The sequence below is a fragment of the Calypte anna genome, chromosome 11, assembly GCF_003957555.1.
Source record: "Calypte anna isolate BGI_N300 chromosome 11, bCalAnn1_v1.p, whole genome shotgun sequence".
In the NCBI taxonomy this organism is placed as follows: Eukaryota; Metazoa; Chordata; class Aves; order Apodiformes; family Trochilidae; genus Calypte; species Calypte anna.
The window spans coordinates 20,152,419-20,176,173 of NC_044257.1; the positions used below are offsets into that span (position 1 = coordinate 20,152,419).

Consider the following 23,755-nt stretch of genomic DNA (forward strand, 5'->3'; position numbering starts at 1 on the left):
TTCTTTCGTGACCAGCACTATGGAGATTTTCTTTCAGCTCTTTTTTTCTCTGACTGTGCCACAGTTTTGAGCAGCATATCTGCATTTTTTTTCACCCCCATTGGACCTATTGATAGTAACTACTCACAGGTCGGTAGAACAAACTCCAGAGACTGACTGACTTTGCAGCAATAGAAACCAGTAAATTGGCCTGTTGCCATATTGAACTGTGGGCTGGTGTGGGGCTGCTCTGACAGGTTTGAATTAACACAGATCATAGGTCAACAATGGAAGTGCAGTTTGCTCAGAGCTACATCCTTGTTCCACATTAAAGTAGAATTAGGTGGCTGTAGCTTAGCACTGAGCCACACATGTATAATATTATGAAATATGAAATGAGTTCAGGATAAAGCAGGTCTTAAAATCTGAAATGAAGCACCAAAGACCTCAAAACAAAGTGTACTTAATGGAAGGAGATCTAATATTTGCAAAGAGCTTATGAAATGTTGCAGGACCATTATTTATGAAGCCTTTTCATCATGACAGGTTATGTTTCCAATATTATATCCCGAATAAGATAACAAATAAAGTTTCCTCAGCCAAAGACATTTTCTCCATTTGGTTGGCTCTTTCAGGGCAAGCTTTCAGGCAGCACCCATTGCACATACAGAGCAGGGCTTCTTGTGTGTGCTAGTTGGTATCCAGATACACATCCTTGTCAGGAGGCTTGCAGATGGCCTAAACTCACACTTAGTGAACTCAAGTTTTCTGCATGGACTCTACCTGATGGGTACATGGAGTTTTTTTCGTGTTCTTGCAGATTTTTTACTACTTGCGTTCATTGGCCTTCCATTAGCCTTCCAGAGAAAAATTGTTGCACAGCTGCAGCTCTTCCTACTCCTTTTCAGGTTGTGTCAATGCGACTTAGCATGGTTGATCTTTCATGCTACAGCCTTGAGGAACTACCAGAGCACCTCTTCTACAGTCAAGACATCATCTACCTCAACCTACGACACAATTTCATGAGATCAAGTGGAGCAGGGAGTCTTGACTCTCTTTACAGGTCTGTGAATAATTATTTTTATCCTACATTTGGAGTTCTTGACATGTGCATCGAGGGATGGAGAGGACAGAGTGTATTGCCCATCCTCAAGGATGTTAAAAAGATTGATCTTCAGGAAGCCCTAACAAGTGGAGGGGCTAGGAAGCAAAACTGAACAGCGTGGCAGGCATAAGCTTCCAGTGATTTACTGTATTCATTAACTCCCTTCCACAGATTTTTTGTGTTTTGTTTGATCTGAGCTCAGTGGAGTGATACGCCATTTGTCTAGACAAGGTGCAGCTGTAATAGAAGGCTGCTTGCTAAACACATAATATTTTGGGATATAAAATAAAAGATGAGGGAAAGCATAATGCTGTTGTGGATAAGTGTTTGTAGGAAGAAGTGCACATCTGAAAAAGCCTGTTTTGGTAAGGTCTTAATGTGTACTTGGAATTGGCAGAGGGCCTGTGAGACTCCAGGTTTGCTTTGGGAACTTGCAATTGTCTGCTTTTAAGAGAGTAACAGTCGTGTGATGGTATGGAAACATGATGTTGTCTTCTTGGGTAAGTGAAGGAGTCTTACGCAAATATTTTTGAGTTAATTCCTGAAAACCATAAAAATCTAGAGGAAGATTAGTCTGTTGATACCTACCTTAGCAACACTAAAGAAACATTCAAGGAGTCATTCTATGAGCTTCAAAAGCTGCTAAGAAGCCTGTGAAGTCAAATGACTCTGTGTTTAGAACACATTGTGCCTTAAGAAAAATGTATTTGGGGAAACTTTGCAAAACTGCAGGGTTTTGTTTTGGTTTGAGGTTTTTTTGTGCTTATTTTGTTTTGTTTATCTCCAGGAGCCTATTACCAGGTAACTTCATTTTTCTTCCTACAGAGTAATGAGATACCTAGGTTATCTGTGAGGTTATGCAGGGGCAAAAAAGATTGTTTACCTATGGGAACTTCTTGCACATTCACTGAGAGCCATAGCCTAGTTTGGTTTTGTTTCAATTCTGAAGTTGTTTAAATGTTTTCTAACTGCTGGATTCTAATAGTTTATGCTATTGGAAAAGCGTCTTAAAATAATTCAAGATTTTTCTTTCGACTTCTCTCTTCAAGTATATTGTGATGTGTAAGACCATACTAGAACTTTATTTTCTAAAATGCAGTATCCTTGGTTCACAGGATCAGCAAAGGGGCTTGAAATTTCTTTTGACTTTGCATGTAGTCAGCAGGAGATATGACATATCAGAAACTCAACTCTTTGTGGCAGTGACTATGCCTGATGAAGCTGAAATCCTCAAACTAACAAAAGCCATAAAAGAAGCCTTCACTTCACACAGTCTTGAATAAACAGGTAGCATTAGGTAGGCCACATAAGGCTCCTTACTGCCTTTTGAAAAGATTTTCTTTGAAGTTTTTAGGGTGTTTATCATGTCACAGCCCTAAATTAAGAATCTTTTCTCACAGCAGCTGTTATCAGTGCCTAGAGATAAATTATTCCAAACAGCAGAATTTTTTGTAATTAATATATCTGTTCCTCTGAGGAAATCTTGGAAACTCTAGCAGTCTAATTAGCTATAACTGTAATAACTGAACAAAATAATTAACTGAAAGGAAACTGAGAACACCACCTGTTTCCTTATGTCTCCTAGCTTATTTTATATGTTGCATACTGCCTTTCATATACCTCTCTCTTCTGCAAAACATTATCAAGCCTGATGTTCATTGATAAGTGTGTGTGTGTGCACATGTACACATGTGCATGTCTCTTGTCACCATTTGAGCTGGTTGATACAGAGTTGTACTGGGATGCTTTGGTAGCAGAGTAGGATTTTCTGTTAGACTGGAAATATTTCAGGCCAGCACCAGTTTGGGCTGCTGAAGAGTGGATGGTCATGCCACTGAGGTTAGCTGCTGTTTTTCCATACCTCGATGCTGTGATTTCAGTGTTCCCTGTGAGAGCACAGACAAAACTTAAGCAGTCATAACAATTTCAGGACCCTTATTCCCAATGAGTTCATCTATACAACTTGAATGAGAGCTGGATATGCATTTCATTCCATTTCTGAAAAAAAATCATTCTATAACCTGAGAACTGTGATCTTTCCTAAATCTGTGCTAAAGTTGAATCAGGTAATGAGAAAGCTCTCTATTTGGACCTAGTACAGTCATAGAAGGATCTGGAAAAGGCAACCATCTGCTCAGCACAGGAGCACAGGTGGTACCTTAGTGACCACGAGGGCTGTGGCAATGCTTGCTGGCTGTGCCTGTGGTACAGTCTGCCAAGCAAGTGGCACCTTTAGACATGGAATCTCTTCCAAGGACCTCTGGGTGCAGGTCTTGTGGCTTCCTGGTGTGAAGGCAGCACTTCCCTGGATATCGCTTTTGCAGCTCTGCTGGGCATTCTATTATGCCTAGCTAGAAAAGGGTTTCCCCCTCTTCTGTTTTTTCTCAGAATGGTTCCGTTTAATGTTTTCAGCTCCTGTTTTTCGAGGCTGCATAATTGTGGACTGTTACTCTATGTAATTCTTTGAAGGTAATTTTTTTGAAATGAGTACTTTTACTTAGTAACTGTCACTAGGATGAAGCCTGTCAAGAATCAGGGTAGAAGGTTGTTACCAGTTTCTTCTGTAAAACCATAGTATTTGATCACTTCCAGCATTACCACAGATACAAAATATCATCAACTTAAAATTTTTGCAGAAACTACCATAATGAGTTAGCTAGCTATATCACTAGTGTACAAAGACTTAAAAATTCTTTATGACTGCTTTTGTATGGTTTTGCTTTGAGACCACAGAGGCATGTGATGTAATTTATGTTCTTGCCAATAGGTTTTCTCAGTTGAAGAGCCTGAACCTGTCTCGTAACAGACTGGGAGAGTTCCCTGTGTCATTGTGTGAGATCTCTACTCTGACAGAGCTTAATATTTCCTGTAATGGACTTCATCACTTGCCAAGCCAGATTGGGAAACTGCTGAAGTAAGTATATTCTTTTTATCTGTGGTCATAAATATCCGTGGTGCTTCAGCTGAAGTTTTAATTTATTGTATAAAACTTTTCTGCGGTAACTTCTCACAGAAGTCTAGCAATTTTTGTCAGCACTAGTATGTTTTGATATGTTCCTACAGAATTTTTTGCTTTTTTGGTAGAAAGAAGATTTTAACATGGAAATACTTCTCCTAGCCTGTTACGTGTAATAAAAGTGCTCCAGTAATTTTATGTGTATAAGAATAAAATAAACTATTAGGTGCCTTTAAAAAATAACCAAATTGAGACCAGCTAGCTATACGAGGAAATTCACTGCAAATTCTAAATGTGATGTCCACTGCTTTTTGATGAATTATCTTCTTTCCATTTTTCACTCCTGCAGTCTCCAAACCTTCTGGCTTGATGGGAATTTCCTCACATCCTTACCAGAAGAACTGGGAAGTCTGCAACAGCTCAGTTGTCTTGGGCTTTCCTTCAATAACTTCAGTGAATTGCCAGCAATTTGTGAGAAACTTGTCCTATTAGACAAATTAGCCCTAGCAGGGAACTTGCTGGAGACCTTGGACCTTGCAGTGCTGAACCGTATGAGTCACATCAAAAGTGTGGACCTGAGGTAAGGGGGGGGAACTTGCATATATCTATAAATCAGATTGCTGCTTTCCATTTACAGCAGAGGAGCTGTGTAACTTCTGGTGCATTCTGCAGTAAACTGGGTGTATTTTTTTTCCTCTTGTTGATTCTCTACTGATGTAGCTTTTAGGGAGTTCTGTTTCTGAGGGTGTGCAGAATTCACTTAGAGAAACAAGGTTAACTGAAGCCACTGAATATGAGTCTCAGTCCTCTAGTTTCCTTTTTTTGATGCTGTAACCGTGAGCTTTGGCAGATCTTTGATCTCTCCCAGCCTGTTCTGCCTTCTCCTCCTCCCCTTGAGATGTGATCCTGATTCTTCAGGCTGCCAAATGCAAGGCTCTCAAAGAGACAAAGAACTTTTTGTGGCAAGGCAGTCTAGTACTTAGTCTTGCATTAGCTTCCTTTGTCAATACAAAGTAGGTGTCATGGTTTAACACTGCCTGGCAATTAAACCGAGTAACAGATGCTCTCTATTAATCTCTCTCTCCTCCCTGATAAAGAAAGGAGAGAGAATAAGGGAGAGAGACTTATGGGTTGGAAACTAAACTACACAACTTTAATGAAACAGTAATGATAAATAGGAAAAATTACTAAATATATACAAATATACAGGAAAATGGAAACCACATTCCTCTCCCCCTTTCCCCCCAATAACTCTCACATCATCACCGAGGCTGCAGGGCAGCCCTGGGAAAATCCAGGCTGGACTCCTGGGGCCAGCAGCAGTTGGGAACTGGAGGCAGGAACACACAGCTATGGGCTGGCACGGATCAGGACCACAGGCAGACAAAGAGATGGAATCCTCCCAGGATGCCGAAGGAAACAGGGAACGGGTGAAGAAAGGGAAGCAGGAAGGGCAGAAAGCTGGAAGCTCTTGTGATCCCTCAAATTTATACTGAGTATGAGCTGTATGGGATGGTACACTCTGTTTGGTCAGTTCTGGCATCTATCTTGTCCATTCCTCCCCAAAGGAGGGCTGCAGTTGGGACCTCTTTATTCCTTCTGGAGGGTAAAATGTTCCTCAGAGCTGAGCAGTGTCCTTGGTTCTGCACACCAGTCTGGAGCAGTACCTATAAACATCGAGTGTTATCAGTCCTAGAAGCGGACACTGTCTGAGAAACTTGCTGTTAATTTCAGCAAGTGCAACTACTTACAAGAGACTTAGCTGAAAGCAAAAGTACAAGACAGAAAATCACCTTTATCCTGGCCCAGACCAGGACAGTAGGTTTCTCTTGGCCTGCTCATGATTTCTAGGCTGGTCTTCAGAATCTCTTAAACACCAGGGAATGAGTAAGATGGTTTCACATAGCAGTGTACACAGAGGAAATGCTTTTCTTTGTATCACTGCCTGAAATCCACCATTGTTTCTCACACATTTCACTGTGCTCACCTCTGGCATTAGCAATCAACAGAACTCTTCCTTTCCTCTTCTTTCTCCTCTCTTCTTACCCATGTCCTACTTTCTGACTTTGTAATTCTTATCTCTGAGTGTTTAGGCTGAACAACCTGAAGAGAGCATCAGCTGACACTCTGGAAGGGAACAAATCTGTGACTTACATGGACTTACGAGACAATCAGATGACAGATCTGGATCTGAGCTCGCTGGGTAGCCTGGAGCAGCTGCACTGTGAGCGGAATAAGCTGACAGAGTTGACGTTGAGTGGCTTCTCTCTTCGGGCCCTCTATGCCAACAGCAACTGTACGTCTCTTTCCCTTACACAACTTCCACCTTCTTTGAAGCCCTGGGGACAAAGGAAAACAGCCCTTTGCACTCACACACACACATCCTTACTGTGGTGTTACAGTAGTGAGACAGTATGTGATGGGTCTTCTGGGGTCAGCTCCTGGGGATTACAAATGCATGTGCACAGGCTGTGTAACATAGGAAGGTTGTGGTGTTTAGTTACTGCCCAAGGAATTCATCTTCCAGTGAGATCTGTTTGGGAGTCCACAAATAAAAGCACAGTTCTCCCTGTGCCCCATGTGGCAAGAAGAGAAATAGGATAGTGAGAAGCTGGAGTGGCATGTGGCAGATGTATGAAGTGTGAACTCTGTCCTGGGAAGAATGAGTAAAAACCTTGATTGTCCATAAAGACTGAATCTTGTGTAATAGCTAGTCTGTCTGATTATCTGTGCTGTTCTTCCCTCTAATGCTCTGTAATTATAATTATTTGCTTTACTCTATCAGGTTTGACAACTGTCAATATTTATCCTGTTCCTGGTCACTTGACGTGTCTAAAACTCTCTCAGTAAGTAGGTGGTCTTTAGGTATGTTTTGAAAACACTTCAGCTTTTAGCTTTTTAAAAATTCCTCTTTTGTAGTTGAATATAAAGCAAATATCTAGACACAATAGCTGAGGTTTTTTTCAGAAATGTTTTGGAGCTTTTAAACTTTTGAAAGGGCTTAGAGCAATTGAGAGAAGGCACTCCATCTGCACAATAGGGCTGGAAAGCCCAGCACTGAAGAATGATTATAGTTTCCCAGACCAGAAGCTTCTCTAAACAAGTTCTCTAAACAGCCTTTCTAGGTTACTGGCTGTCCTTCAGCTATAGGCTGTAATCAGCAAAAAAGGCCAGGCAGGGACCACTGAACTTGTGGCAGCTTTCTGGGTTGGATGGTGAGAGTCTGTGTCATGAACTTTGAGAGTAGCTGCCAGTGATCTGCGTTTGGCTTCATTGCCTACACCTGCCCTTAGAGCAGTGTTGTGAGACCTGTAAGATAGGGTGTCCAGAGGACCTGATTACCTTTTGCTTCAGTTCTGGGTTGAAGCACAATAGCAGGATAGCATAGAGTGGCCTGTTCTGCTGCTGTCAGCACTGTAAACAAAAATCCTGATGATCAGAGCCTTGCATCAGCATTGCCTACCAATCATGCACCAGCTCAGTCTGCCATGAGGTAAATTCCACATGATACTAGAGTTCATTTTCTGTCTGTTGTCTTTGGTTTGGCTGCCAGTAATGTCATGCAGCATCCAGAAAGGGTGTGTTGCATACAAAGTGCCAATGTCTAGCTTTTCTCCCCTTCTTTTCTAGCAATCAACTGCAGTATGTCCCTGACTGGGCCTGTGAAGCAAAGAAACTGGAAGTTTTGGATGTGAGCTACAACCTCCTTGTGGAACTTCCATCGAGGTCAGTAACCTTCTTATACAGAACTGAGCTTTCCTCTATGGTAAGCTGAGCGATGAGGGAGAAGCAGTGCTATTTCAGTTGCTTTATTCCTTGTGCAGAGATACAATCTACTTGCTTTCTCTGTGCACTGTCAGAAATACTCTATTCAAATGTTAGAAAGGTCTGATTTCCAAATAAGCTTCTTGAATAGCAAGGGACAGGTAATTTCATCCTGTCCTTCTGGCTTCTACCATAGCTGTTTGCACCTGAAGTGGAACACACTGCTCTGGTTTGTTTGTGTTATCATAGAGCCTGTGAACACAGCTCGTAGGTTAAGCCCTGGTATGCTTTGCGTTGCCCTACAGAGATTTCATCTGTTACTGTTCACTGGGAGATGTCACAGATACAATACAGTTGATCTCAAAGGTAGCTTTCTCAGCACATCATTAACCAACTCCCTTCTCCCCATTTCCTTTTCATTTACCACAGAAATGTGGTAAAGGGGAGTCAATAACCAATACAGTTTGCTGATACTTATGACTTCTAGGTACCAGGATTATCATGTGAAGAGGCAAAGCACAGATGTTCCTAGACTAACAAATGTGTTTGGTGGGGGTAATTGTGACTAATGAGAGACAACATCTAGGGCAAGCTGTATGGAAATTGAAGGCAGGGATGGATCACAATGGAGAAATGCAGAGAGCCAGTGAAAGCAGTTAAAGCAGCAGGCACAGGAAGTGATCTTAGCAGTGATAATCAAATAATGTCAGAGACAAAGACTATATACACCAAAAGCAGGAAGAAGATACAACAAGAATGTGATAATGAGAACTTATAAAAAAATTTTAGCCATGCCAATGGATGAAAAAGACCAAATATTATGTATGTTATGCAATGAGAACCTGCAGAATTCAGGCACAGAAATACATTTTCTAAAAAGAAATTGAATTATTTTTAAAGATTCTTAAGTGCTGGAATTTACTGTATACATCAGGGATCTGTTCCACTATATATTTGTCACCAACACTATGTCTTCTGTACAGATAGAACTTCACCAATGGTGAATTTCACTGATCAGGTTAGTCCAGTAGACTGAAGCTTAAAGTGCCTTGCCCAGGGGGATATAGTTCACCATGAAGTTGTCTTTTACACTTAATTATCTGAAAACAAAAAAGTATCAAAGTGGTGCTGTGACAGTGTTAAGTGGAGATACCCAAGACAGCTTTGGATGAGTCAGCTTGAATAAGGAAATTGGTGCTCTTGAATGTTTGGGGTTTTTTGCCCCAGTACAGTCAGCTTTGAGAAGCCACAGCATGCAGAAAGAAACTGAATTAACCAACCCATGTGGAGCAGTGCACTAATGCAGCCTTTGCATTTCGTGCTTCAAAGCTGTTCTGTACAGGGTGCTCAGAAGATGGTCCCAAATTACCACCTTACCCAAATGGGCAGGATGGCTCTAGGCTATGCCCAGGTGTGTTCAGAAACTCTTTCTCAAAATTGCTGCAAGAAATTCTCTGCAGTTCATGGGAATAGAGGTCTTTTCCTTCAGTAAACTCCCAGTTCTGGAGTGTGCAGCAGTTTGCTGCTCAGTTTGCAGCTGAATGCAGCAACATCCTCAGCAGTAACACAGGAGCACTAAGCAGCCTGTTAAAGCTCTGAATTTAAGTTGGCTCAGTGGTAGCACCTATTTCTGCATACGAGCCATTTAAATCCATCCTTTGTGACTGCTGTTTTTTGTCTGCCTGAGAGGATGCTAGGCAGTGCACACAGGCAGTGTCATAGGTTACTGACCTGCACTGGCTGTCACGGTTTAACACTGACCCGGCAATTAAACCGAATAACAGACGCTCTCTTTAATCTCTCTCTCCCCTCAATGAAGAAAGGAGAGAGAATAAGGGAGAGAGACTTATGAGTTGGAAACTAAACTACACAACTTTAATGAAACAGTAATGGTAAATAGGGAAAAAATTACTAAATATATACAAATATACAGGAAAATGGAAACCACATTCCTCCCCCCTTCCCCCAATAAACTCTCACGTCACCACCGAGGCTGTAGGGCAGCCCTGGGAAAGTCCAGGCTGGACTCCTGGAGTCGGCAGCAGTCGGGAACCAGAGGCAGGAACACACAGATATGGGCTGGCACGGATTAGGACCACAGGCAGACGGACGGACGGGATCCTTCCAGGATGCCGAGTGAAGGAAGGGAAGCAGGAAAAGATCTGGCTCGGCCCACGTGATGCCTCAAATTTATACTGAGTGTGACGTATATGGGATGGAATACTCTGTTTGGTCAATTCTGGCATCTATCTTGTCCGTTCCTCCCTAAAGGAGGGTTCAGGTGGGGCCTCTGTGTCCTTGGCTCTGCATACCAGTCTCTAGCAGTAACTATAAACATCAAGTGTTATCAGTCCTAAAAGCACACACACTGCATGAGAAACTTGCTGTTAATTTCAGCAAATGCAACTACTTACAAGGGACTTAGCTAAAAGCAAAAGTACAGAAACAGAAAACCACCTTTATCCTGGCCCAAACCAGGACACTGGCCTAGGGTGAAATGTAGCTGCACTGACAGACATTCTGAGCAGCTGAGGCACCTTCCCATGTGCGTTCTCCTGCTTTGTCACTAGTCATGTGTTATGGATCAGTGTCTTTTACTATTTCTCTGCTGTACAGTCAAACTCTAAAAGGTTAAGTACTACCCTTTCTGATTCTCTGGATGTGAAGACGAGGGGAATTGTGCTGATACAGAAAATCCTGTGTCTTTGCAGGATCCTCAGCAGCTTGAGCCTTCGGAAGCTGATGACTGGGCACAATCGCCTGCAGAGCCTTCCGCCTCTGCTTGAACACATTCCACTGGAGGTGCTGGATATTCAGCACAACCTATTGACTAAACTCCCAGAGATGCTCTTTGTCAAGGCTCTGAAGTGAGTGGCAATATGGAGCATCTTTTGTCTGCATTAGCCTTTGGAGCTGTAAAGGCTGATAGTGGCATCTGTGTGACTGTCCATGCAAGGTGCCTCTCTGAAGAGGAGATAATGAGGTGTGCGCTTTATGGGGAAGCAATTCAGGTGCCTTGAAGGAAGTTATCAAGCTGATTTGAGGGAAGCAGTCTGTGTTACTCTTTAGTTACCAGAAAACAGAGGTTTGCCTAGCCCTACAGCCAACTGAACAATTAGCTTCAGTTGCAACTGTTTAAAAGATTGTTTTACTGCCTGAAGACCTTTATCTTTAAAAGTAGTGCATAAATTCAGGTGCAAAGGAAAGAGGTCATACAGATTTTTCAAATATTACAGCAAAAAGTATATCAGATCATGGGAGAACAGTGAGAGGCACTGTTACAAATAATCAACCCTTCTTAACTGTGTGTTTAGACACAAGACAATCCTTCCTTTAAAGAGTCCAAGTAATGGCTTATGTAGTTGACTTCCATCAGAATTATTCAGCCCCTCCACAGGCTGTGACCTTCAGTGGTCACTTTTTACTGTAAAATGATGTGGGCATCCCCAGTGCTATGCAGCTAGTAAGTCATTAGTAGACTCAAAAATTTTAATGTGAGCAGGGATATTATGATGTGTTGTCTGGCCTCCTGTCTAATGCTGTTGCTCCACCCACACTGGCATTTGTATAGCTTCTTTTCCTGTTGTTAATGATGATCTGAAGTCTGATTTTTGTGCTTGCTTTGGTTAGCCTCAGGTACCTGAATGCATCTGCAAACAGCCTGGAGTCCTTGCCCTCTGCATGTACAGGAGAGGAGAGTCTGAGCATGCTGCAGCTACTTTACTTGACCAATAATAACCTCACAGATGAAAGCATCCCTGTCCTGGTGGGACACCCAAGCCTACGGATCCTACATCTGGCAAACAACAACCTACAGACTTTCCCTGCAAGGTAAATAAATAATACTGCTGGGTGAGACAGTGCTCACTAAGAGGGTGTCTCCTGCCTTGCTGTGACTGTATATGAATCAATGTCAAAGCAAGAGGCTGTCCCTGTGACTTGGTGACAGAAGTCTGCCACTCCTACACACACACTGAGAAGCAGCATGTTCAAGGGGATTGGCACAGGGTACTGTTGGCTGCAGTTGTTCCTGTCCTCCTCGTGGTGGTGGATGTTTGGGGATGGAAGCAGTCCAGTTATGGGTTATCAAATATATTCTCTTCAGGTTACAGTAGAGAGCTCATGCTATCGTGGCAGACTTCTTTGTCGGCTTGATTTGCAGTCTCATAAAACCCAGCAAATTTTGTTACATTAGCACAAAAAATCCAAGTTTTTTTATATTAATTATGCCAGCATAGTTCAATATTGATGGCATCTGTCCAAGATTCTTTCTGTTACTAGTCAGGCTGAACAATCACTTTCATGTAAATCTGTTTATTCCTACAAAGTACACTGGCACAGCTTAGCGCACTTGTTTTGCCAGTTTTTAAAATTAAGACTGTACAACCTTCTGCTTTAGTACTTAAGAAGTCAGGGGTGAAAGGTTCCGTGTGTTGCACAAATCCAAGGCATCCTGGGGACCCTGAGCTCTTGTTACTGCATTTTTTAGGACTTTTGGTGGCCTATTGGTAAATCAGAAATGTAGCACAAAAGCATGTGTGGATACCTGTGCCTGGATTCAGAAAGGGACAAGTTCTTGCCTGTAAGATACCTCATTCTTTTGTTTGCCTTTCAGCAAACTCAGTAAGCTGGAGCACTTGGAAGAGCTGAATCTGAGTGGTAACAAACTGAAAACAATTCCCACAACAGTGGCAAACTGCAAGCTACTTCATACACTTATTGCACACTCTAATGAAATTAGCATCTTTCCAGAGATCCTGCATTTGCCCCGTATTCAGGTATTCTTACAGAGAAGGTGAAAAGATATCAAGGGAAAGTTTGGGTTGGAGAATGAAGAAGTAACTGCTAGGGGGGGAACTGGAGATCCCAGCATTTTGCGTGATCAGCCTGAGAAGAGGGCACAGAATATGCATTCTAGATCCACCTTTCAGATCTGGTCAAAGATGGCTCTTGTCTCATTCCTCTTTACGATCTGTCTCTGACTTGCTGTATTTCTGTTTTACCATGAGACAGTAGGGCATGTTCTGTAGCTAGGCAGGTTTGTTAGATATAGGCGTTCTGTTACCTTTAGCATGACCTATTCTTCAGCACTGGAGTCTGGCTACTGCAAGTTGTAACTATTTGCTGCTTACAAACAGTTCTTCTACTGATAGGTCAGACCCATTTTCATGACCTGTTTGTGGGTTACAATCAGTACTGGGGTCAAAGGATGTTTGGAATGAGCACTGGAGAAACAAATCACATGAGAGAACAGAGAGTAATTGGCTTTGTCATTGTGGTTTTTTTTTTTGATACTAGTTTGTGGACTTGAGCTGCAATGAGTTAACTGAAATCCTAATCCCTGAGGCATTGCCAGTTGCCTTGCAAGAGCTGGACCTAAGTGGAAACACAAACCTGGTGCTAGAACACAAGATGCTGGACATCTTCAGGTGAGCCATGGAGATGCCAACCCAGTAGTGACCTGCACAAGGGCAGGTAACCCTTCCCAAGAAGAGAAATGGGACAGTATAGTGTGTATGATACTTCATAATGTTACAGTGTTCCCTACCTGAGGCAGCTGAAGCTTTCTGTCTTGTAGGAAGAGAAATGTCTGGGTGCAGATCATGAGAACAAGCAAACAATTTCTCAGGTGGGATGAAGTTCTCCCAGTTGTCCCTGGCGATATGCAGCCAGCTATCTCCAGAAGGCCAAGACCTTGAACTCTTCTCCTTGATGCAATTCTTCCCACAGGCTGCTGTCTAAAACTCTGGACTGAACAAGGTCCTTTGGACATAAGCTGTTGAGAGTGGTCTAGGAGAGAATTACTTCCATTCTTCTCTCTCTACAGTCACATTACCACACTGAAGATTGATGCTAAGCCATCTGTCACAGCAGACTCAGCACTAAATTCTGCCTTCTGGAGTCATGGAGCAGCTGAGATGGCAGGCCAAAGAAATAAGTGAGTATTGTGGTCTGCTGGATGCTAACACTTTGTCTTCTCAGGGTGCTAGCTGGAGTGCACTGCGAAACACTCAGACAGCCTTGCTTTGCTCAAGAGTTCATCTGTGACTCTCCAGATCTCCCTAACCCTAAGGGCTGGGGATGGCTAAGGGATGGTACTTCCAGCTTCTGCATTGTCCTTTCCCTCAGTTTTCAGACTTATCCTCAGAGGCTTGGACGTTGCTTCCCACCCTGGTGGAGGTGCATTTCCTCTTGCCAGTTGTGCCCATTGCCCTCACCTGAGTATGGTCAATGAAGGTTTGGAAGTTCCAACAATAAACTGCAGCTGTACATCTCATGGGGCCATGAATGTTGGGGCAGCAGCTTCGCTGCCCTGTGACAATAGCACTCACAGCAAGGTGCCTGATGGCTGTGACTGGGGGGGACTGTATACTGTACACTCTTTTGAGGTGTATTAACTTGTCCTGTATGCTTTTCTTACAGGCTGTGTGTGTCATCCCTGGCACTGGGGAGCTTTGCAGAGGGGGTGGAGGCTGTGTATGGCATGTTTGATGGTGACAAGAATGAGGAGCTGCCACGCTTGCTGCAGTGCACTATGGCTGATGTGCTGCTGGAGGAGGTACAGCAGTCAGACACCATGTTCATGTCCAACACCTTCTTGGTCTCCCACAGGTAGGACAGTGGGCAACCTGGTCCTGGTGGGACCTGCATAGGTATATCACTTAATGTGTTAGGCAGGGTGAGGCAGCCCTCCAGAATGCCTGTCACTGGAGTCTGGAGCCTTTCTACACCTTCTTCAACAGGAAGCTGGGCATGGCTGGGCAGAAGCTGGGTTCCTCTGCTGTCCTTTGCTATATTCGTCACGATGTGGCTGATCCAGCCAGCAGCTTTTCTCTGGTAGTGGCCAATGTGGGGACGTGCCAAGCTATTCTGTGCCGAAATGGAAAACCACTGCCTCTCTCCAAAGTCTTCAGCCTTGAACAATGTCCAGAGGAAGCCAAGAGAGTCAAGGAGCAGAAAGCCATTATAACAGAGGTTGGTTTGGACCCCAATCACTTCAGTTTCTGCCCTCCTGTAAAAGCTTGGTACAAACACATGATCTCTGCTGTCTGCACAATTCTACATGGGAGAGGATGGGCATGAAGGTGTTTGAGTGATTTTTTTCTGTTGCTTCCTACCCTGCTTGTCTTGCTGATTAGCTGTTCATAATGACATGTTCCTTAAACACTTGCAGTGGCCTGAGAACTACAGGTACAAGATACTAGGTATGGCTTGCAGTGAGAAAGTAAAAAGTCATAATCTCACTCACTTGAAAAAGCAAGTTTCATTTAAGAGTCACAAGGTGAGATCCTTAGATCCATTTGCTGCAGGTAGTCCAGCTGCACATTATAGTTTGCTACAGGTCTTTAGAATGTGACAAAAAGTCTGGTGGAATAAAAGTGTATTATTGCCAGCATGGGTGGTGGGCACTGATCATGTACTGTGAATGACCAGATCCTTTTCTCCTATATTGTAGCTGTGGACTGGCATTTCTCAGGGCTTCAGATCAGTATGTGGGTAGGGGAAGGACTGCTCTCCAGTGATCTCAGAGCAAATCTAAAGAGCTACTGCCTTGTTTCTCTTGTCTGCAGGACAATAAGGTCAATGGTGTGACTTGCTGTACTCGAATGCTGGGCTGCACATACTTGCATCCTTGGATCCTGCCCAAGCCCCATGTCAGTTCCATTTCACTGACTGTACAAGATGAGCTGCTGCTTCTGGGCAACAAAGCTCTCTGGGAACACCTTTCCTACACAGAGGCTGTGTCAGCTGTGCGACACCTACATGACCCACTAGCTGCTGCAAAGAAACTCTGCACTTTAGCCCAAAGCTATGGTTGCCAAGACAATGTAGGTGTAATGGTGGTGTGTCTGAACATCAGTGAGGACAGCTGCACATGTGAGATGCATGGCCTTACTCTGCCAGGTCCTGGGGGATTTAGTACCACCACCACCAAGCCAGCAACACCTTCGTCTAGCAGTGGAATTGCTTCAGAGTTCAGCAGTGAACTGTCTGCTTCTGAGGTTAGCAGTGAGGTGGGCTCCACTGCCTCTGATGAGCACAATGCTGTTGGTCTTGATGGCAGCCTGCTGCCACGACAAGAGCGACGTTGCAGCCTACATCCTATGCCCCCCTCAAGCATCTTCCAGCGCCAACCTTCCAGTGCTACCTTCTCTAGCAACCAGTCTGACAATGGCTTAGATAGCGATGATGAGCAGCCTGTGGAAGGTGTGATGACAAATGGCAGTAAAGTAGAGGTAGAGGTGGACATCCACTGCTGTAAAGGAAAGGGCCTGGAGTTTGAACCTCCTGCTGCAGAGTGCAGTTCCTCTGCTCCGGGGCCAGAGGATGACTCTGGATTTGTCCTCATCATTCGGAGACAGAACAGTGTAAACAGCAACTCTGTGCAGAAAGGGGTCAAGGAAAAGTGTGAACTGCAAAAATCTCTTTCCACTTGCTGTCTCTATGGAAAGAAGCTTTCCAATGGCTCTATAGTGCCCTTGGAGGAGAGCCTCAACCTCATTGAAGTAGCCACAGAGGCACCCAAGAAGAAGACAGGCTATTTTGCTGCTCCGTCCCAGGTGGAGCCAGAGGATCAATTTGTGGTGCCACCTGATCTGGAGGAGGAAGTGAAGGAACAAATGAAACAGCACCAGGAAAACGGAGCAGATCATGAAAAGAAAGAGGAACATGAGGCAGCTCTGCCAGAGGAGTTTGACACAGCTTTGTAACCCTACAAGTACTGCTCCCACATGGTGTGTTCCAGGAAGCTCTGTCTCATAAGTGCTATCTTGCCCTCCAAGGGGAGCTGCGATCTGCAAGTAGTACAGGCATCTGCTGCTTCATTCATGGAGTTGAGGAGAATTGGGAATACTAAGGTCTGGGCTGTCCCTTTTTCTCTGTAGAGGCTCAGTTGTTCTGTGAGCACTCAGACCAGCAGCTGAGCTCTGTGTTAGGGTCTGTTTGGAAATTGTACCAGCACTAGGAATGAGGTGTTCTAACACCTGCCTGTAACTCCTTGAACCCTGAGGTTCTGCCAGCTCTGCAGGGAAGAGGCTGGCATATGTGGGGGGTGAAGGGGTGAGGAGGCTGCTGATGAGGCAGTGTTCAGCATTCAGAGTCCTGCAGATATTTTCTGGTGCAGCCACTGCCCAGTGCCTCACTTTGTTATTCCTTGAAAGAGTACAGCCAGCTGCAATGAAGCTGATCCAAGAATGGTTTCCTACATAATTGCAAGCACTTTTATTGATTGCACTTAAGCCGTTCTGCTCCCCTTTAGCCCAGCACTTTATTATTTAGGGCTAGGGGAGAGAGCACTCCACAGCAGGTGTGGTGGGGCTTTTTCCAGTGGATTTTGTTAGAGCCATGGAGGACTCAGGGAACCAGTGCTCTGATGAGCACTGGTGTAGGGCAGAGTGAGGGTTATGATGGGATCAGCCAATGCAGGATGAGAATATACACAACTGAGTAATAAGCAGGTGCCTACCAATGCGTTTTACAGGGAGCACAGGAAAGATAGCCCTGAACTGGTTGATTAGGTAATGTGTAGAGCTAAGGCTTCTAGCTACAGAACACAGGCCCAGCTCAGTAGCAACCTGGTCACCTCTACTCTGCTTCACAGTAGACACTTTCTGTATCCAGAAGAGATGGCATGAAACCTGGAGTTGATGTGAGGTCCAGTGAGGTACTTGGTGAGGTGAGCAGTGGTGTGTTGCTCTGAGGCTGCCCATCAGGTGCTGGGGAGGTATTCAGTGCTCTGTTCGCCAGCACAGACCTCTGCACTGTCACCTACAGCATCTCTGCTTGCCTCTGAAAACAGGAGTCATTCCAGATCCACAACAACCTGTGTTTCATGGTACATGCCCAATTTGGCCACAAACAAAGTAAAAACATGTTACTGCTTAGCTTTCAATTCAAAAACAAAAAAATAGAGGTTTTCACCTTAATAACATCTTTATCAGTCCTGCCCATAACAGTGATTTCGCCAGTCCGCACACAGCAGATGCATTGTGTTTCCATGAGGATTTTTGGTGCAAGGTGCAAGCTAGCTGGCTATGTCCTCTCCTTGAGTGAGCATTGTGGAAAGACCATCTCCCCTATAGCATGCAGATCTGTCTTCCCTAGCTGGCAGAGAACTGGACAGTTGTCTCAGTGGTGCAATAATCCTGACTGTAATGTGGGCTTGTGCCTTTATTAATTATATTTATGAGGAAAACTTGAAAATTTCTTCTCAAGAGCTCCAAGAGGCTTGAGTTGTATATTTTTTTATCAAATTCTGGCCTTGCTCAGAGGGAACTACTGTTCAGACAACTTGCGGAATTTTGTCAGTATAGATCTTCTGACAAAATCTAATAGAGTTTTACTGAGATTTCAAACCACCTTGAATTTCTTCTCACTAAGAAAAAAAATGGTTTTATTATATGAGAATGCAACATTTTAGCATATATCTTGTGCTAGTTACAGTGTAATCATGAAACAAACCAACTCTTTCCAAAGTTTAAATTCTTACAAATTTTGTCTGTTTAAATGCCTATTTCATTTGGAAATTGAGAGAAAAGTTAATTCTTAGAATCACAGAAATAGCAGCATTTGAATCCCTTAGGCAGAGAAACAACAGGAGAAGAGATAAAAAAACAAAACCCCAAACCTCTTTCATGTTCTCTTCCTGTAAGTATGCAGAAAATACTCAACCCAGTGTATTTGACTGTAATTCTTAGTTCTGTCGCTGGTGATAATTTTACTAAATACCTGTGCCCAGACCAACACCTTCTGATGCTTGACAGGGCTGCTAAGCAGCCCCTGTTAAGTGTGGGACTGATGAAGAAACACTTTTCTTTCTGAATAAGACTGTGACAAACCTTGCACTAGGAGAGTGGCAGATGTTACTGCAAATAAGGTCTCTATTTCTTGCACTGATGTGGAAAATACAGCATGTCCTTGCTAGTCCAAACCAGTAGCATTGCATCTGGAGTTGGTCATGAATAGTTATACCTAGCTCAGTGGGGAAGGACTGAGTAAATAAAGCTCTACAAAGGAGCATGCGGATTTCTGAGCTGCTGCTCTTCAGGGTTGTGGCAGAATGGAATGCAAAGAATTCCTACTTAGCCTTTTTCTCCAGTGCCATTTCTGGTTTTGAAGCAAAAAGAGAGTGTAATACAGACAGGTCCTATTTTCCGTGGGTGTGAATTGTTTTGGCAGAACATGGGATGTTCTGTTACACTAGGTAGAGCCCACAGCAATCTCTGCTTAAGCTAATACTACAATCTGTCTTATTCTGGGAAGCACAGCCTGAGTGCACCACCTTTTGTTTTCCTGCTTCCCTAGAGGCAGCAAGCTTCTTCTCTGTCTTCCTAATCTTACTTATTAACATCAGGTTAGATTTCAAACTCCTTAGGAGTACTACTCTTAAGTGGAAGTGGTATGAACTGGCAAGTCTAGTGAAGGGCTTGTAGCAGGGGATAGATAGAAAGTGTGTTCTTAGTTCTTTTGTTCTCTTCAATATCTTCCCTGTTTTTTTATGTGGTTCTGGCAGAGATATGTCATCTCCACAGAGCCAAATCACTATAAATGTCCCATTTGGTTATAGACTTGCTATTGGAAAGAGCTTGGGGTGATGAGACTCTTGTCCCTGCTGAGCAATGCCAAATCTGCCATGACCATGTGGCCACAGTCACATTTGGCTGGTGAGTTAGTTTGTCCATCTCTTCAGTAATTCTGGCTCTGCTGATGAGCATGCTCCTCAACAGGTACTCTCTACTCTAGGTCTCACTCTAAAACAGTGACCTATCTGCCCTGTCCTGTCCAGAAAGGCTTCTGCAAAAGGAACCCATGAAGGTTATATAATCAGTGACAAGGAGTTGGGGCCCCAGTATTACGGGATCACCTCCAAATTGCTCCCAGCACCAGAACAGGCCTGGTGGAGGTAGCACCACAGATTTCTGGAACGTGATCAGAATCCTCAACTAGATGGGAGGGTAAAATCCTGTCCCAAGAAGAAACAAGTATTTAGTTTTCTTGGTGACAGGCTGCTGTGAAATCCTTCTCCTAGTATACAGGACATTCAGCCACACCTGAGGCCCTTGGACATCAGGAGTTTCTACACTCCTTCTGGATGGCGATGGCTTTTCTGTCAATTGCCAAAGGCTTTCTTCAGGCAGTACGTTCATCTCTTTGGTTTTGTGCAATCGTCTGCTGTTCTGTTGCTGTCTGAAGACTGAAGTGTATTTTTTCCTCTTTTTTTCACATTTAAACTGTTACCCTTTTTTTAACTTGAGCCAGCGCATGGTAAGGAAATACTGCAGTGCACCAAGTGTTTATTAGTAATCCTTTTTCATGTTTTTTGTTTTAAAAAGGAGACTATTTTCTGTATCCCACTCTAGCATGCACCTATAATCCTGTTTTTATTGTGTATGGGAATAGGTTGTCCTATGAATGCACCTTCAGCACTGCAGCCTATGTTTGTATTGCTTTGGAAAGGAAATAACATAAGATTGCTGGAAAACACTATTCCATTCAAATGTATAGAGCAATCCGGGAAGAATATTTTTGCATCAACTTTTCAGCTGACATAGCAATAAAGATTTCTACTTTCATCTAACTGTATCCTGGTTCCATTACTGTGCTGGAGGGAAAATTTGCAATACCCCAGTCAAACATAGCTGTGGGCAGTGATGGTAGTTCCTCTAAGAAGGACTGTACAGCACTACAGACATAGCTGTAGCTGGAGGAAGTACAGAGTCACTAAAAGAAATATGACCACAGCGGACTGTCTGCATAAATCCCTGCACTGAAACACCCATTGCATATAGCTGCTAAAAGGGAGGAGAAGTCAACAAATTCCAGAGAACGTGGTGTGTTCCTATTTAGTTTTTGTTCTAGTTCTGAGAACATCTCAAGTTCTGAGAGTGTTACATGGTTTTGGCAATTGTGAGGATTTAGTTACTGGTGCCAGTGAAACGAGATACATCTAAGCCAAAGCTAATATGGGCAGAACTGGTGAGACCTGTGGTGGTTCCATCTTTATATGGGCAGTGAGCACTGCTCTGAAGTGGTATTTCATTCTGACACATGATTTTGTGATTCTAGTGCTACTTTCTTTTCCCCATTATTTTTAAAACCTTATAGGAAATCTAAATTTTACACTTTTAGTAACTACAAAACCAGCATCAAAGTGTATTTTGAAAACAATACACATCTATCTCTAAATCATGTATTTCAGCTCATAAAGCCTATAAATGATTGTCCCAACTCAGGGCATCTTTTTAAGCAAAACTGTTGTATACAGGCTATATAAAAAGACCATTTCGTACAAAAATGTGCTCTCTCCTGGAGAGTTTGAAAAGGCATTATGTCACACGTAAGGCTGAGCCTATTCATCTTGCAAATTCTTTCAGGATTCTCTGATGGCTCTTAAATGCCATAATCAAAGCCCCCTGTTAGTTCCAAGAGACTTACAAGAAAGCAGTATTTAGCTGCTGCAGCCTCAAGCCTTGATCACTTGTTTTTAAGAGCTCGGTTCAGTGAACAGTCACATGCCTTTTATAAAGACAATTTCAGCTTCAGAAAGCTGCTCATCAGCAGACGTATGTAGTAACAGTACGTTCAACGGGAGGAGAACAAGACAGGGAAAGAGGGGATGGCACAACTACAGGTAAGGCAGGCAGCTTGCTGATCAACTAAACAGGGATGGATATCAGTCTGTGTCCACTAATAATTCAATAATGCACACTGAAGTTACAATCAGCCTGATGCTCCCATATTTAGACTTCACTGCCCAGAAGCAAGGAAAATTGTACTGCTCTGTCTCAGTGAGGAGGCTGGCAAAAGCCACTGAAGCAGAGGAATAATTCTAAAGCTCGTATAGTTGCACTGGCTTCTGTTTCAGATTGTGAACTATTCTGTACCCCCTGACAGCTAGGCCTGCACTAAGCAAGAATGCCACAGCAGCTATGCAGCCTAAGAGACCAACAGCAATCTCTGCCCCATGCAGGCTGCATCTGAAGCCCTGATAGCCTTTGCTTTGATAAAGCTGCTCTCTCTCTTGACACACTGATGAACTGTAAGCACCCAGCAGAAAATGGAAGAAGTAGTACAGAGCAGGCACCACGCCAATGGCAACCAAAACGTCCAGGATGCATTCAAGCAGCAGCCACGCTGGGAAATGCCACGGTAGCCGTAGAATTCCAACCAAAACAAGAACGCAAGACAAGACCAGAAGACACCCTCCCACGGCCATCACTGCCCTTCCGATCGGCAGCTTTAGCTGGTAGAAGCCCTGGTCAAGCTGCTGCGCTTTTTCCCCGTCCGCCCCGCTGAAGCCGCTGTACGCCCCGCCGTAGTGGTAGTAGTAGATGCCGCCGAGGTCGGGCAGGCTCGTGTACCCCCCGGTCGAGCCGCAGGACACGGAGCCGCAGACCAGGATCAGGAGGGCGAGAAGCGCTTGCGTCGCCTGGCAGGAGGCTGGAAGGGGAAGCGGACGGTGGGGCCGGGCCCGGGAAGTCTGGGCCCAGCGTTCCGGCGGACAGACAGAGCCTCACCGCGGCCCTGGGGGAAGCCGGGCTGGGACAAAAGGAACGGCAGCCCCTCCCGCTCCGCTCACCCCGGTCCGTGCACAGGTACTGGCACTCATAGCACTCCAGCAGCCCTGGCACGGCGGCGCGGCTTCGCGGCGGCCCCTCTGGCCCTGCTCCGGACATGGCGCTGAGGGGAGACAGTGGTGGGAATAGCAGCGGCCCGCCCGGCTCCCTGGCCCCCGTCCACCCCGGCTCTGTTCGGCCACCTGCCCTCCCCACCCCGCTGAGCCCGGGTTCCGGCCCCTCACGGCCGCCTTCCTCCCCCCCTCACCGCCCTGTCGCCCCGGTGCGTTCAGTCCGCGGGCCGCGGGGGCTGCTCCGCACCGCCGTGGCCTGGCCCGGCCCCACTCCTCCGGCGCTGGAGGCGGAGGGCCGGGCCGAGCCGCGGGACACCCGGCTGGGAGCCAGTGCCGGCGCGGTGCGGGTCCGCGCCACGGGCTGGGATGACTTCAGTCGCCTTCGCCCTCGCCTAGCCTGAGCCCGGGCGGGGCCCTCCTGAGGGCACTGAACGGCCCCGCCTGAGGGAGGTGTCAGCCGCTCCCTCCGCACCTGGTCACGCAACAGCTCACGGATGTGACCCCGCTCCCGTCCCACGGCCCCTTCTGGCGGCGTTTTCCTCCTGCCATACAATGGGGTTGTACCTACTGAGCACCGACTCGTTTTGACAAGCACCATTTTTACCCGTGCTGTGAGTTTTGGTGAAAATACTCTGAGTTCAGCTTGCCTTCGACCTCCCACCTCTGTAAACCCCAGTCCTGTCTCTCTTCAGACAGCAGTGGTACCATTCCCTTTGCTGTATCAGCTGCCCTTCTCAGGAGCGTCCCTAACTCCCCATTATCTATCTTGCTATGCAATGAGTGGACCTCCATGCAGCACTCAAGACACGAGTGCACCAGGGTTTTCTATCACAGCAGAATGATTGCCTCTGCCTGGTCCTGTGCTTCTCCTGGCAATGCATAGATTTTGTTGCTTCTCCAGCTGCCCTTACATGCAAAGCCCGTGTCTCCAGAGGACAGTCATCAGTATCTTGGGATGTGTCCTGCAGTGCAGCTGCCAGGTTCCAATTCAGCATGCTGCAGGCCATGTTCACATAATTTTCTTTAGATGCATTACCCTATGTTTATCCATACATAAAACAAGTGGATCTCTTCTATTTGTGTCTGTTAGATGTAGGCTACTTCAGATAGACTGATGTCAAGTTTTTACTGGCTTTCCCATTTCCGTGCACAATAATGCCCTGCTGCCCTGTGAGATTGGCTGCCATTCTGTCCCAAGAGGCTACTAAGCACAGCCATGAGCTTCCAGCACAGAAGGTGATTAATTGCTCCTTTGTTTATTGGTTTCTAGAGTGAAGGCAAGTGTCCAAGATCTCACCCATACACAAGTGTCAGCATTTCT

General features: G+C 44.9%; 2 protein-coding genes across 2 annotated transcripts in view; one reads left to right on the forward strand and one right to left on the reverse strand.

The window, feature by feature from the left end:
* PHLPP2 (PH domain and leucine rich repeat protein phosphatase 2) overlaps positions 1-20,382 on the forward strand; it is a 28,745-nt gene extending 8,363 nt beyond the window's left edge. Inside the window, exons 6-19 of the mRNA XM_030457694.1 lie at positions 888-1,042; positions 3,852-3,998; positions 4,390-4,620; positions 6,134-6,336; positions 6,826-6,886; positions 7,671-7,766; positions 10,517-10,672; positions 11,436-11,636; positions 12,421-12,583; positions 13,104-13,234; positions 13,633-13,743; positions 14,229-14,417; positions 14,549-14,780; positions 15,377-20,382. Coding sequence (XP_030313554.1) covers positions 888-1,042; positions 3,852-3,998; positions 4,390-4,620; positions 6,134-6,336; positions 6,826-6,886; positions 7,671-7,766; positions 10,517-10,672; positions 11,436-11,636; positions 12,421-12,583; positions 13,104-13,234; positions 13,633-13,743; positions 14,229-14,417; positions 14,549-14,780; positions 15,377-16,516 — 3,216 coding nt within the window. The 3' untranslated portion in view covers positions 16,517-20,382. The remainder of the gene's footprint in view (positions 1-887; positions 1,043-3,851; positions 3,999-4,389; positions 4,621-6,133; positions 6,337-6,825; positions 6,887-7,670; positions 7,767-10,516; positions 10,673-11,435; positions 11,637-12,420; positions 12,584-13,103; positions 13,235-13,632; positions 13,744-14,228; positions 14,418-14,548; positions 14,781-15,376) is intronic.
* MARVELD3 (MARVEL domain containing 3) lies at positions 20,374-23,032 on the reverse strand. Its single transcript, XM_008491526.2, has 3 exons — positions 22,629-23,032; positions 22,384-22,484; positions 20,374-22,244 (listed from the first exon to the last, which is right to left on the reverse strand). Exons 1-3 carry the CDS (start codon positions 23,030-23,032, stop codon positions 21,634-21,636), a joined length of 1,116 nt encoding a protein of 371 aa, XP_008489748.2. The 3' UTR covers positions 20,374-21,633.
* Positions 23,033-23,755: the final 723 nt, after the last annotated feature.

What these genes read in the sequence shown, in the direction of transcription:
- MARVELD3 (XM_008491526.2), bottom strand. Translation starts at nt 23,032, where the DNA reads ATGGTGCTTGTCAAAACGAGTCGGTGCTCAGTAGGTACAACCCCATTG. An exon ending in CGCACCGGGGCGACAGGGCG is followed by an intron (nt 22,485 to 22,628) that starts GTGAGGGGGGGA and finishes GTCTCCCCTCAG; the next exon opens with CGCCATGTCCGGAGCAGGGC. An exon ending in GTACCTGTGCACGGACCGGG is followed by an intron (nt 22,245 to 22,383) that starts GTGAGCGGAGCG and finishes TTCCCCTTCCAG; the next exon opens with CCTCCTGCCAGGCGACGCAA.